This window comes from Manis javanica, chromosome 11, assembly GCF_040802235.1.
Source record: "Manis javanica isolate MJ-LG chromosome 11, MJ_LKY, whole genome shotgun sequence".
NCBI classification, from domain to species: Eukaryota; Metazoa; Chordata; class Mammalia; order Pholidota; family Manidae; genus Manis; species Manis javanica.
The window spans coordinates 79,290,569-79,303,759 of record NC_133166.1 but is presented as its reverse complement, the minus strand read 5'-3'; the positions used below and the strand labels follow the sequence as shown (position 1 = coordinate 79,303,759).

The window sequence follows — 13,191 nt, the reverse complement described above, 5'->3', positions numbered from 1 at the left end:
GGTCAGTGCCTAGGCACCTCTCCAGCAAACACCCAGAGAGAACTTTAAGTTGTGACTGCTCCAGGGCCCGGGTCAGACTCTTCACGACTTCACAGAAAATAAGAAAAACAGGGTACACATGGAGCACAAATGCAGCACAAGTTCTAGAAAAATCTCAGAGCTAGACTTACCACTCTGGGCTTCTGCTGGTCTAGGGTATGCAGGAAGGCAGAGTTAGGGTCCAGGCAGCGCTCAGGGTCACTGGAGATGTCCTCCTCTGAGTCCTCATAGGAGGAGGAGAAGCCAGTGGAGGAGGCAGAGGAAGAGGACAGCTTCCTCAATGGCAGGCTGCCCCGAGGGCTTCCCTGCACCTCCTCCAAGGCTGCGTCCTCCTGGGTCCCCATGTCTGTGATGATGACTGCAGGTATACTGCTGGGGCTGCAGGCCTCTCTCAGGGGAGGCTTGCCCTTCCCATCTGGGGAGTGCAGCTCTGGGCTGGGCTGAGAGTCTCTGTCCTGTGGCTGGCTTCCCCAGGTCCCCTCTGATTGCACCCCTACGCCACACGTCCAGGCCTGACCGGCTTCCTCCATGGGGCCAGGCCAAGCCCTGGAGCTCCCAGGCAGCACACCCACCCTGTCCCCCAGACAGCACTGATGGTCTTTCTGATCTTTTGAGGCTTCCCAACAAGGCAAAGACTTCAGCAATCTGCCAGATGAAATTCTCACCTCTACTTCCCGGGTGCCTGGCTGTGCTGAGTGGCTGCCCCCAAGCAGGCCCAGGGTCAGAGCCCCTTCCTCCGCTCTGCTGGAGCACTGCCCAGACTCCGCGACCACCAGGGCCACACTCTGGGTCACCTCAAGGACCACCGAGCTCAAGTCTTCACAGGGCCTGCACCAGTTCAGGGCCGCAGAGGACTCCGGGCCTTTTGCATTCACTGTCCTCTCCTGTGCCCTTTCACCCTCTTCGGGCGCCCTGGAGCCCTGCAGGCCACACTGCCAATTGCTCTTCCCCAGGGGCTCTCCACCGCCAGACCCGCCCTTGTCTGGGGCTGGGCTTGTCTCACGGCCCAGAGACTGCGGGGGACTGTCCACCAGGGCCTCCAGAGGGTGCGCACCACCAAGCTCGCGGGTCCTCTCAGACAGCTTGGACAGGGCAGGGTCGTGTGGATGATGCAGTACAGTGCATGCGGCTCTCGCTGTCTCCTCTGTGGCCGGCACCAAGTTCACTCCGAGCAACCCGAACGATGGAGTCCGGCTGCTCAGTGCTCCCAGAGGAGAGGCCCTCGCGTCAGTTTCCACAGCCGTGGGCGAGCCACAGTGGAATCTGGCAGGGACCCCCGTTTCCGTTCTCGCCGGAGCGGCTGGACTCTGAGCCCCTGATCCTGACGGAGCAGCCAGGCCGGGGCAAGGTGCCGCTCCCGCCTTGTCCTTCGAGGGGCGTGGGCTGGGCGCCCTTTCTCTCCTCCCAGGGTCGGCCTCTGAAGGTCCTCGATATTGCTCCCCCCAGGACTTTGTCCTCCGCTCCTCGCTCTGGGCCAGGACCCTTTCCGGGGGCTGACTGCTGCTGCGGGAGGGGCACGGGGAGGGCGAACGAGTCCTGCCCAAACGCGGGCTGCGAGGCGCTGGCGTGGCGGAGCTCTGCGCCTGGATGTGCGCCTCGAACATGCCCACTTTCTGATTCACCTGCACGTTCTGCAACTCGCGCTGCAGGATTCGCAGCTTCCTCTTGGCCTCCTCCGGCCCTGGAGGGGAGAGGGAAGCGCCGGTCACCACCTGCTGCCCGTCCCCTCTCGGGCGACCCGCCCATCTCGGGCTTCCCACGCTGCCGCTGCCACCGCTGTTCAGCCTGCGCCGGCCACTCCGCCAGTCCCCGGGGCTCCCGGGCTCCTCGGGCGACAGCGACTCGGTGGCGGGGAAGAGGAAGGAGGAGCCTCTCACGGGGCTGAAAACGCTGCCGGGGCTCAGGCTGGCCCTGCCCGGCGGCGCAGGCGTCTCGCTGCTGCTGGGCCGGGAGCCGCCGCTCTTCGCCTGGTTGGCGCTACTCATGATCGCCAGGCTGTTGAGCGCGTAGCAGGACACGGCCATAGTACTGGGTCAGCAGCCGCCCGCCGCCTCTGCTCGCGTCCCGCCGCTGCCGTCCGCTCCGCCCCGCGCGGTTCCTGGCTCAGCCCCGGAGGCCCGGCGGCCGCGGCTCGGCACGCAGACGGGCGGGCATGGCCCTGGCGGGGAGCGCGGGGCAGGACCGCGGGCTCGGCCCCCGCCCAAAGCTCCATAAACGACAGCGCCACTGTGGAGACACAAGGAGATAAGTCAGGACCCCAGAGGGGACGAGAGCTCCCAGCCCGAGGAACACCCATCCGTGCGTGGTCGGGGCCTCGGCGAGGACACAGCCCGGGGGCCTCCGTCGTCAGCGCGTTGCGTTGTACATGTGCGTTTCCCGAGGGCGCTCCCCACCCCTCTCCCCAGGTTGGGATGCGCTTTGAGGGCGCTTAAAGTTCCAAAGTCTGAGACTCGTCTTGAGAGTCAGGCGGCCGGACGAGGGACGATATACAACTGCTCGGTTCCTAAGTGTGCTGTGTGCAGGGCGCGGCTGACTAGGATCTTTCAGAGTGCGGAGCCCCATCCAGCAACTCGGGGTCCCCGCGACCAAAGCAAACATTGATTATACCGGCCACCAGGGCAGCCTCCGCCCCTGGGCATCACGCTTTCCCCGCTCCACCCTCCTGGCCATCAGGGACCGACTCGGAGAAGCCCTGAGCGGGACCTGCCCGCCACATCCGCTGCCTGAGCCGGGTCTGGAGGACCGGTGTTCCCGCCATGTGCCCTCCTGGATTGGCCTTGGGACTGTGTCCCTCCGCCTACGAAGGCCTGGGCGCTGCGGGGCCGCAGCTAAGCATTTTCCAACACTGGCCTTGTCGGCTGTCCCCAAACAAGTGTGTTTTGTGAGTGAGGACGCGCCTGCGCGCGCCCGGGACCGAGACGCCGCACGTCCCCTGTTCCGGAACCAATACTGGCCGGCCTGCAGTCGTCCCCCGCAGGGGCGTGTGTGTGTGTGTGTGTGGGAGGGAGGGGTGCGTGTGCACACGGTGTGTGTGCGCGCGCGCACGCGCTTGTGGGTGTGTGTGGTGCGTGTGCGCGCGCGTTCAGTGGTCGGCCCTCCGCACGCCCAGTGCCAGGGGATGCGGCAGCCCCTGAGCGCTCCGGCACCCGCGCCCACTCGGAGGAACCCCAAGCGCGCGTGGCTGCAGGCGGGCTGGAGCCCAGGCCCAGCGCAGCTCCCGGCGGCCGCGTCCCAGAGCCCTAGGCGGCGCGGCCGAGGGCAGGACTTCTCGGCATCCTGGGCAGCCTTGCCCGGCGCCCACGAAGCCGCCCGCGGCCCGAGCACGGCAGCCTGGAGCTCCGGGAGGCTGCCCGGAAGGCGCGGAGCAGCCGGAGAACTCGATTCTCGCTCCTCTTCCCGCACCCCCGCACCTCCACCCGCACCCCCCCCCCCATTCCCAGATCAAAGCCCCTGTCAGTCTCGCCAGCCCACCTCTGCTCCTTTTCAGGACGCGGGCTGCCCAGACCGGCTACAGAACGCAGAGCGGGGTAAAAGGGGGCGCCGGGGCAAGAGCAAGAAAAACGCCAAACTTACCTGCAGTGTCTCCGATCCCCGGTCCTGTGCAGACTACATGGCCCCGGGACGCAGACGGCGTAGGAACAAGAGAGCTTTAAAAGTCAAAGAGCAGAAATGATTTCCTCACCCAGCTGGGAAGACAGAAAAGGAGAGTGCGGAAGAGGAGGCGAACTCTGGGCAGCGGCCGGGCGACCCGCGGAGGCGACGCCGCCCTGCGCGCCTTCCCGGCGGTGGAGATCCTACCCTGACACTGCTCCGCGCTCCCTCAGTGTTTGTTCAACGCGCGATTTAAAAAAAAGTTGGGGGGTGGGGAGGGCGGAGGGAGAAAGGCGGGGGCCCGGGGGAGGAAAGCAGGAAGGAAGTTGTGAGCCTGTCTGGGGTTGAACTCAGCGGAACAAGTTTTTCTTTTCTTCTTTTTTTTCTATTGCTTGGCAAGACCGAGGGAGGGAAACACTTTTAAAAAAAAAGTTTCCATTGTTAGCTAACAACAAAAAAAAAAGTCTTTTAACTTCTGCTGGTTAAAGATATACCATCCATTTTCCACCCCTCCATCAAGCTTTGCTGATGTCTAGCTTATTTATGAAAAATGTTTTTAATAAAGTTTTGAGTGCGCATTTTAAGCAAAGCAAATAATGGAGACCTTGTTAGCACTTAAAACCGACTAAGCTATAAACGGTTTATGTTCTTGTACACAAATATGTAAATTCAAAGAAGGTACTTTGTGGGCACCTCCTTGCAAAGTTGCAGATTTTCAGTGCATCATAGTGGTATTTTGGAAGACTGGTTGGGCTGTGAGCTGTTGATGGTTTTGCAGAGCAATTGTTAGTTATATAAACACACCTTTACGTTGCACGTTTATCTTATTACTAAATGCACACTGCAAATGTGACATTGGCATATTTTTGCACTTAATTCTCAAAGTTATTTTTAGAAGAAAGATAGTCCTGCCACTAAGAAAATCTGAGACCCCCGCTGGCTCAGTCTCCCATAGCTGGATCATTTTTAAGAACCTTTCACTCCCACCCCTACCCCCACCCCCACCCCCATCAAAAAAGGGGGAAGAACATCAGCCAATACTACTGGGCATGCAGGTGGGTCCTATCCCGTTTCTGCTTTGGTGCTGCAAGTGTGTTTTGCATAATTCCCTATATCCTAAACTATAGCATTTGGTGGAAAAAGGGAAAACAACAGCTGCCAAGCTCAGATTTAAAAATATAAAGCCTGAATCAGTCCTTGTATTCCTGTTGGCTAAAGATGAGGTGGAAATTTTTGCTTTGTAGCAAACACATCTTTTGCTTGTTTAGGTAACAATACTAAGTGAGCAAAGCAACCTGCTGCTCAATCTAGTAAAGACTCATGTTAAATCTGAAACCACGAGGTCTTTTAGCTAAGAATTCCTGGGATTCAGACACTGTTGAGTGCTTTCTAAATTTTTAAAAACATTCCATGAAAGGACTATCCCTAGTTACTCCCCCCACCCTCAATGGGTCCAAATAAAAAGAGCCCAGAGATTATCTGGGTGTTGACTCAGGATTTGGGCAGTTGTTAGGCAGAGAAGCTAGCCCTATCTTTGCCCCTAATTCTGTTGCCTAGTGGCAAGGAGGAGGAGCTGCCCATTCCCAGGACACCCATTCCATGGAGTTTATTTCTGAGTACTCTAGGAGACACAAACACAGCATGCATCATGGTGGCAGCAACTGGAGGACACAGCCATGCATAGAGTGAATACAGAAACTGAGCTTCCAAGGCCCTGGGATATGGCACTGTCACCTCACAGCCAGACACAATCAGCCTTTCCAGAACTGAGAAATTCAGGCTTCCTGATTAAAAAATCATCCTGAGGAATTCTTGCTCAGAAGGCAGCTAGTAGCTGGTCAGTTGTGGCATGCAGAAAGGATTCTTGCCTTGGGCTAGAGGTAGAGCTAGATGGTAATTCTACCAGTCTAAACCTCTAATTGTGCCACCAAGAGCAGCAGGGATTAGGGAAAAGATGGAGCAAAACCCACATCTGGAAGCCAGCATAGTTGGTTTGCATCCTGAAGTGGAATCTACTTGCCTTCCATGATTTTAAATTAACATAAGGGAAAAAAATTCACATAGCACTTATTATTAGCCCAGCATTGTTCTGAGCACATTATAAATATTTACACATTTTAGTCCTCATAAAAATCTTATGATGTAGATACTTTTTTTATCCCCATTTTACAGATGTAGAAATTAAAGCACAGGTCTGTGAGTAATTCGCTTCCAAATCCCACAACCAGTAAGTGACAAGACTAGAATTTGAAACTGCCTGGATCCAGAATCCGTGCTTATCACTGTTTTTCCATATTCTATACTAGTTATCTACAACTATAGGGAAATTTTGTCTAGCTTTTCAGGATTCCTATTTACCCACCTTTGAAATGGAATTTTAAAAATCATAGCTATGAAACTAAGAATAGAAAGGGAATCTCCTCAGCTTAATAAAGGGCATTCACAAAAACATACACCTAACATCATACTTTATGGTGAAGGACCGAACACTGGCTCCCTAAGATCAGGAAAAAGGCAAGTCTGTCTGTTCTTGCCACTTCTATTCAATATTGTACTGGAAATCCTACTCAGAACAATTAGATGAGAAAAATAAATAAAAGGTATCCATATTAGAAGGGAAGATATACAGATAATATGTTAGGAAACCCTTTGGCATCTACCAAACAGCTACTAGAACAAATAAATGAGTTTAACTATTTAATAGTTTGCTAGGGTTACAGTAACAAAGTCCTACAGACTGAGTGGCCTAAACAACAGAAATTTATTTTCTCACATCTCTGGAGTCAAGAAGTCTGAGATCAAGGTGTTGCAGGTTTGGTTTCTCCTGAGGCCTCTCTCCTTAGTTCATAGGTGGCCGTCTTCTCCCTGTGTCTTCATGTGGTCTTCTCTATGTGTGTATCCGTGTCCTAATCTCCTCTTGTAAGGACATCAGTCATTTGGGGGTAGGGTCCTAATTTTAACTTAATTACCTCTTGAAAGACCCTATCTCCAAATGCAGTCATCTTCTGAGCCACTGGGAATTAGGATTTCAACATACACATTTTGAGCATACACAATTCAGCCCATAATAGCAAGGTTGCTCAAGTCAATGTGCCAAAATCAATTGTATTTCTACATTATTAGCAATGAGCGATCAGAAATAAAAAAAATTGTAAAAATATTTATAATAGCATCAGAAGCTATGAAACACACAGGGATAAACATGGCAAAAGACATATAAGGCCTGCAAAACACTACTGAGAAAATTTAAAGACCTGCATAAATGAAGAGATAGACCGTGTTCATGAATTGGAAGACTCAATATTTTTTAACATGTCAATTCTCCCCAAATTGGTCTATAGATTAAATGCCATCACAATTAACATCCCAGCAGGATTTTGCTGATTCTAAACTTCTTAGGGAAATACAAAGGATCTAGAATACCCAAAACAGCTTTAAAAAGAACAAAGTGGAAGGACTAACACTATCTGATTTCAAGACTTATTATTAAACTATGAAAATCAAGACAGTACAATACTAGCATAAAGTTAGACAAATAGACTAGTATGGAAGAATGTAGAGTCCAAAATAGACCAGTATATATAGAGACAATTGATATTTAACACAGATGCAGGAAAGTAGAGAAATTAATCTCGACAAATAGTGCTGTGACAATTGGATATCCATATGCAAAAAAAAAGAACTTCAATCCATATCTTGTACCACATAAAAAAATTAACTCGAAATGGCTCACAGATATAAGTGTAAAACCTAAAACCATAACTTTTATAAGAGAACATTTTGGGGACATTTGGCTAAGCAAATATTTCTTAGATATGACATCAAAAGTGTGATCCACAAAAGTATAATTTTGACAAATTAGACTACATTAAAATTTAAAAATTCTGCCTTGTCTTCTGAAAAAATGAAGACAAGTTACAGAATGGGAGAACAATATATGCAAGGTATATATTTGATTTGTACCTAGAATATATGAGATACTCTTAAAACTCAATAATAAGAGAACAACCCAGTAAAACATGGACAGAAGATTTGAGCAGATGCTTCATCAAAGGAGGTATAGGAATGGCAAATATGCAAATATGAAAAGATGCTCAGCATCATTAGTCTGTAGGGAAATGCAAATTAAACCACAATTAAACACCATTACATACCTCTTAGAATGGTTAAAAATTTTTTAATTTACTTGGTGAAGATGTGGAAGAACTGAGCTCTCATATACTGTGGGCAGGAATAGAAAATGATATGGCCACTGGAAAACCATTTGACAGTTTCTTAAAAAGTTAAACATCACCTGCCATATGATCCAACCATTCCACTTCTAGGTGTTTACTCTAGAGAAATGAAAACATATGTCCATACAATTATCTGTACACAAATGCTCGCAGCAGCTTGATTTGAATTAGCCCAAAACAGGAAACAGCCCAAATGTCTATCAACATGTGAATGGAAATAAACAAACGCTGGTATATTTACACAGTGGAATACTATTCATCAACAAAAAGAAAACTCTTGCTATACACACAACATGGATGAACCTCAGCTTAGTGAAAGAAGCCAGACAATAAGAGTATTTGCTGTATAATTCCACTTGCAGAAAATGTAGACTCATCTATGATAACAGGAAGCAGATTGGTGGCTGTAATAATAAAAGTGTGCATTTTATTATATATCAATTATAGCTTAGTAAGCATGTTTTAAAAAAAAAGTAGCTATGGGTAGATACATCCTTTGACGAAGATGTTAATGGGCCCTGTTCTAGTACCACACACAGTGCCTGACATCAAACACCCCTTCTGGGTAAAATATTAAGTCTTTCATTCAGAGATTCATTCATGAGTTTCATGGAATAACTCAGTGTCTCCTTTCCCCATCGTATATATCTCTGTCAAATTATTGGGTGCACTGTATAATAATCTTCACTCTTCCTGTCTTTGTTCCGTATTAGGGAGCTCTTCAAGGGAAGGACCCTGATATTGGTATCTTTCAGATTTAGGTTTTAGCCCCACACAGAATAGATCTAAATATGTTTATTAAATACAAAAAAAATAGACAGGAATTAAGCAATCAATCAAATCACTATGCAGAAGGACCAAGGAACGAGCCCCTTCAGGAAAATTCCCCTCCGATTTCCCAGGCAGCCACAGTCCTTCCCAAGGCCGTGCTGGCTGGTTTGATGATGAAGGTTTCCAGCAGTCTTCCCTTTACCTACACTCCTTGCTGGACATCCTCAGTTCCCAAACATTATTAGCCCAAAGCACCACCAAGGCCAAGGTGGGATTCACCATACATTTCCTGTCCCGCACAAACAAAGCCACAAACAAAGGAGGATCTTCGCACTGCTTGTCCTCCCTGGCCTGGCCCCCTGGCCCCTTCTTCACATGTCTGCCTCACCTTCCTCTTGATCTGGGTGATGCAGTAAATCTTTCATTCATCCCTCCATGTACTGGATGATTGAATGTGAACTGTGTGTCCGGCCGTGGTAGCGATTGCAGATGGGGTGGTGCCCCAGTCCAGGACAGACCAGTGAGTGCACCAGGAACAGACGGTACCCTCCTTTCTGCTGCTGCCAAAGAGGATAAGAGGGAGGCCCAGCTGAGTTAGAGCAGAGGTCCTCTGCAGGCTCCTCCATGTGCCACAGCCAGGTGTCCTTGGGTGAGTAACTGAAACTGAGACTCCTTCTGAGCCCTGTAGAATGGCAAGTGTTGCAATACCTGCCTCCATGGGCTCTTATGAAGATCTAGTAGATAAGCACAGGTAAGCACTCCGAAAGATAGGCTTCCTTAAAAAGTAGCTCATAATCCCCATACCAAAAAGATCCAGGACTGAGAGGATCTGAGAATCACCTTACCCATAGCAGGGACTCAATAAATAGTTGCTTCTAAAATGGGCTCCTTCAGCACCCAGAGCCCCTCCTTCCTGTGCTGCCTCTGTTCTGCTGTGCTGATGGCAGTTCCAACAATGGTGGGGTGCCTGGGGTCTGGGGTCTGCTGAGCAGTTACTCTTTGCTCTATCTTTAGAAACTCTGAAGTCTAATGACTTCTGCATGGCTATACCCACATGCAGGCATGTAAATCTCCATGAGACATGCCTGTTTGCAGCCCACATGCCCTTCCAAGTGAATCTGCCTGCTCTGGTCCCTAATGAGAAGTGCAGGTATCTGGGTCCATAGCTAATTAGACCAAGATGAACAAGGGTTCCAAAGACAGCTAATCCACAGGCTGGCTAATGAACTGGCATGCAAACATGAGGTGGTCAATTGGATTCCCCTCAAGGGACCTCAGAATCCTTACTACAGAAGCTGGGCAGGAAGATCATGAACCCTGGGAAGCATGTGTGAGAGCTGTGAGCCAGAGACCAGCAATGAGCAGGGACTGCCTGGGTAAGCAGAAGGGCGAGTGCAGACAGCTGTGTCCAGACCAGAGCGACCACAGTGCCTGATGCCAGCAATGGGGAGAGAAAGGCAGGGAGCCCCTCGTGGCTGGTGGCCTCCCAAGTCCACTCCCAAGAGGCTGGCAGGTTCTGTGTCTGCCCTCAGATTATTGAGCAGCTAAGACATTTTTATGAACAGCCCCACCTTCCTCCAGCCTTGCCTTATACATAAATAGCTCTTCATGATTAATTCCTTAATCTTTAAAAAATACTATTTAAAAAAAAAAACAGACTTGTTTATTTTAAACATACCCACAGAGTTTTGCTGTCCTCTGCCACTACTAATAGGTGACAGAATCTGGAACAGCAAAATGCAAACAGCAAATGTTATGATCCTAGGCAAATATGAAGAAAAAGTTCATTTTGACACCCACCCCCACACCCAATCCTAGTTAGATGTCTTCCTGGGCACGCCCCATGGTTCTGGGGCTTCCCTGTGTTATAATACTTATTGTTCATTTTTTCATTCACTCACAAACATTTACTAACTCCCCCCCTCCCAACACACACATACTATTGTGATCTGCTTTCTTTTGTCTCCTTTCCTTTGGGGTAGGAAATAAAAATGCCTTATTCCCATTTGTATCTGCGGTGTCAGATATAGAGAAGGTACCTGATAAATATTTGAGGAATGATCAGTGTCTCCAAGTCATGCAAGGGCAACAGACAAAAGGACTTTCTACCTCTCCTAAACCCAGAGGGCATATTGGGGTGGCCTAGAAAGGGAGCATCAAGGGTTGGAAATATTCCTGCAGCAAAACATAAGATACTTACAGACTATACCACTTACATGTGAACCCTGAAATTGTCTTGTTTCAGAGTGACATATTTTTTCTTCTTCTGCCTTTTTTCTTTTATTAAGGTATTATTGATATACACTCTTATGAAGGTTTCACATGAAAAACACTGTGGTTACTACATTTACCCATATTATCAAGTCCCCCCCATACCCCACTGCAGTCACTGTCCATCAGTATAGTAAGATGCCACAGAGTCACTGTTTGTCTTCTCTGTGCTACACTGTCAGACTGACTTTCCAGTCACGCCAAGGACAGATCTCTGTGCAGCTGGATCAGCTCTGTTGCAGATACGACTCAAGCACAGAGCCCCAAAGGCTTTGGATCAGCCATGAGCCCATCCCATTTTTGTATATGTTTTCATTGTCTGGAAACAAACATGAGCTGAAGGGATGCATTGAAAATATGTCCTCCTGCTTGTCATGTCTAAGTGTGAGCTTAGCCAACTTAGACAGTCACATTGAAATGTGGTGTCAAGACTTCACTGAATTTAAACCAAGTCGTTTGCTATCAGGTTAAGATATTGGCTCTATGGTTTGGGGCCACATACACCCCTTTCCAGGGAGGGGCCCCCCACACAAGCTGGCTTTTTTGCCATGGAAAGGCTGTTCTTGTTGTAAAGTATAGACAGTGAGGAGTGAGCAACAGCCTCAGTATCCATACCCCTTCCAGGTCCCCTTCTCTGGATAATTAGATTTGTGTGACATCTGGGAAACCCCTAGGACAAAAATAAATGGTGAGAAAGAACATCAAGGACATGAAAGTTATACAAAATGTATGTGATGTTTTATTTGTGGTTCTGATGGAGTTGACCTTGCGTTTGAGTGGTCTCAACTAGCAAGTCCAGGAAAGCTCAAGAGAGTCTTTGAGTCAAACCCACCCCATCATTTAATATTTCAGGAAGAGAAAGAATGTGTAACGTTTAAATACTGGGTATTTAAGAAAAACCTCAGAAAAGGTCACTATGTAATGTTCTAACACAAAATAGACAGCTATCTCCAGCACAAAGAGGAAGTTTCTTGGGGCTCCCATTTGTCCTGTCCCTCACAGTGAAGGGACAGTATTAGCAACATGAGATCGTATCTCTAGTGCTTGCAAACCACCTCCATTAGCACCTCAGGAGCCTGCAGAGCTCCTCCTACCTACCCACTAACTAGCAGCTTGTCTTGCTTGACTCATGCGTGCCTTGTTTCAGCCTTGAGCATTATTATTAATGCTGTTCATTTTCTCATCATGCCATTCCTGAGTTTTCCAGGCAGGGAGAGGGGCAGGGAAGGCTGTGAAGAGGGATACAAAGAAGAATAGAAGTATACGAATTCTTCAGAGAATGCACAGACTAGAAGGGGAGCCACACTCAAAATTAATTCTGAGCGTGATTCACACTACACGAGCATTCAAAGTACCAGGCGTGCATAGTGGCGGGCTGACCTTGGGCTGGGGAGAAGGTGGGAAGGCTGCAGAGGATTTGGAGTTAGGCCATAAGGGATGAGTAGGAACTCACTGGGGAATGAGGAGGGTCTTTCAGATGGGGGCACAGCATGTGCAAGTGCCCTGACCTTGGAGGAGAAGGTGGAAGGGCAGTGTGGCTGGAGCATAGGAAAGAAGGGGGTCCAGAGTGAGGGAAAAGAGCCTGGAGTAGCAGTTTGGGGACCTGTCATGAAGTTCGTTGATTGCTATGCTAAATAGTTTGGATTTTTTTATTAAAAAGGACAGGGAGCCACTGAGGAGTGTGAAGCAGAGAGTGACAATTAAGTTAGTATTTAATAGCAATGGTAATGTGTAGGATATACTGGAGGGGAAAAAGACAGTGGGGTCACAGACATTCCTAGAGCTCCTCTGCTTGGCACCAGAACCTCAAAGATGAATGGAACACCATCCCTGCCTTGAAGGAGTTGGTTACTAAGGGAGGGCACTTATTTATTGCTGGAACAAATTATCGGAAACTTCATGGCATAAAACAATCACAGTTTACGTGACATAGTGTGGCTTAGCTGGGTCCTCGGCATCAGGCCACAGTCAAGGTCAGGTGAGGGCTGGGGTTTCATCTGAGGCTCGATTGGGGAAGGCTATGCATCCAAGCTCACATTATTGGTGGACTCAGCTGCTTACTGGCTTTGGCCAGTTCACACCTCCTTGGCATGACTACATTATCAAAGCATGTGAGCTGAGAAGACAACAGAGAGTTCGCAAGCAAGACAAAAGTTGCAACCTTGTATAACCATCTCAGAAGGGACAGTCCTTCACCTTTGCTATATCCTGTAGATTAGAAGCAAGCCCCAAGCTCCACCCAGAATCGAGGGGAGGGGATTAGCCAAGGGCATGAACACCTGTA

At 49.1% G+C, this 13,191-nt stretch overlaps 1 protein-coding gene across 4 annotated transcripts in view; it reads right to left on the bottom strand.

The window, feature by feature from the left end:
- The window catches only part of ITPKB (inositol-trisphosphate 3-kinase B), an 89,813-nt gene extending 86,060 nt beyond the window's left edge, over positions 1-3,753 (bottom strand). For all 4 annotated transcript variants that reach the window (XM_017658969.3, XM_073216739.1, XM_073216741.1 and 1 more), the window contains exons 1-2: positions 3,613-3,753; positions 171-2,265 (exon numbers count right to left, since the gene is read on the bottom strand). In XM_017658969.3, the coding sequence (XP_017514458.3) occupies positions 171-2,063 (1,893 nt within the window). In that variant the 5' untranslated portion in view covers positions 2,064-2,265; positions 3,613-3,753. The remainder of the gene's footprint in view (positions 1-170; positions 2,266-3,612) is intronic.
- Positions 3,754-13,191: the final 9,438 nt, after the last annotated feature.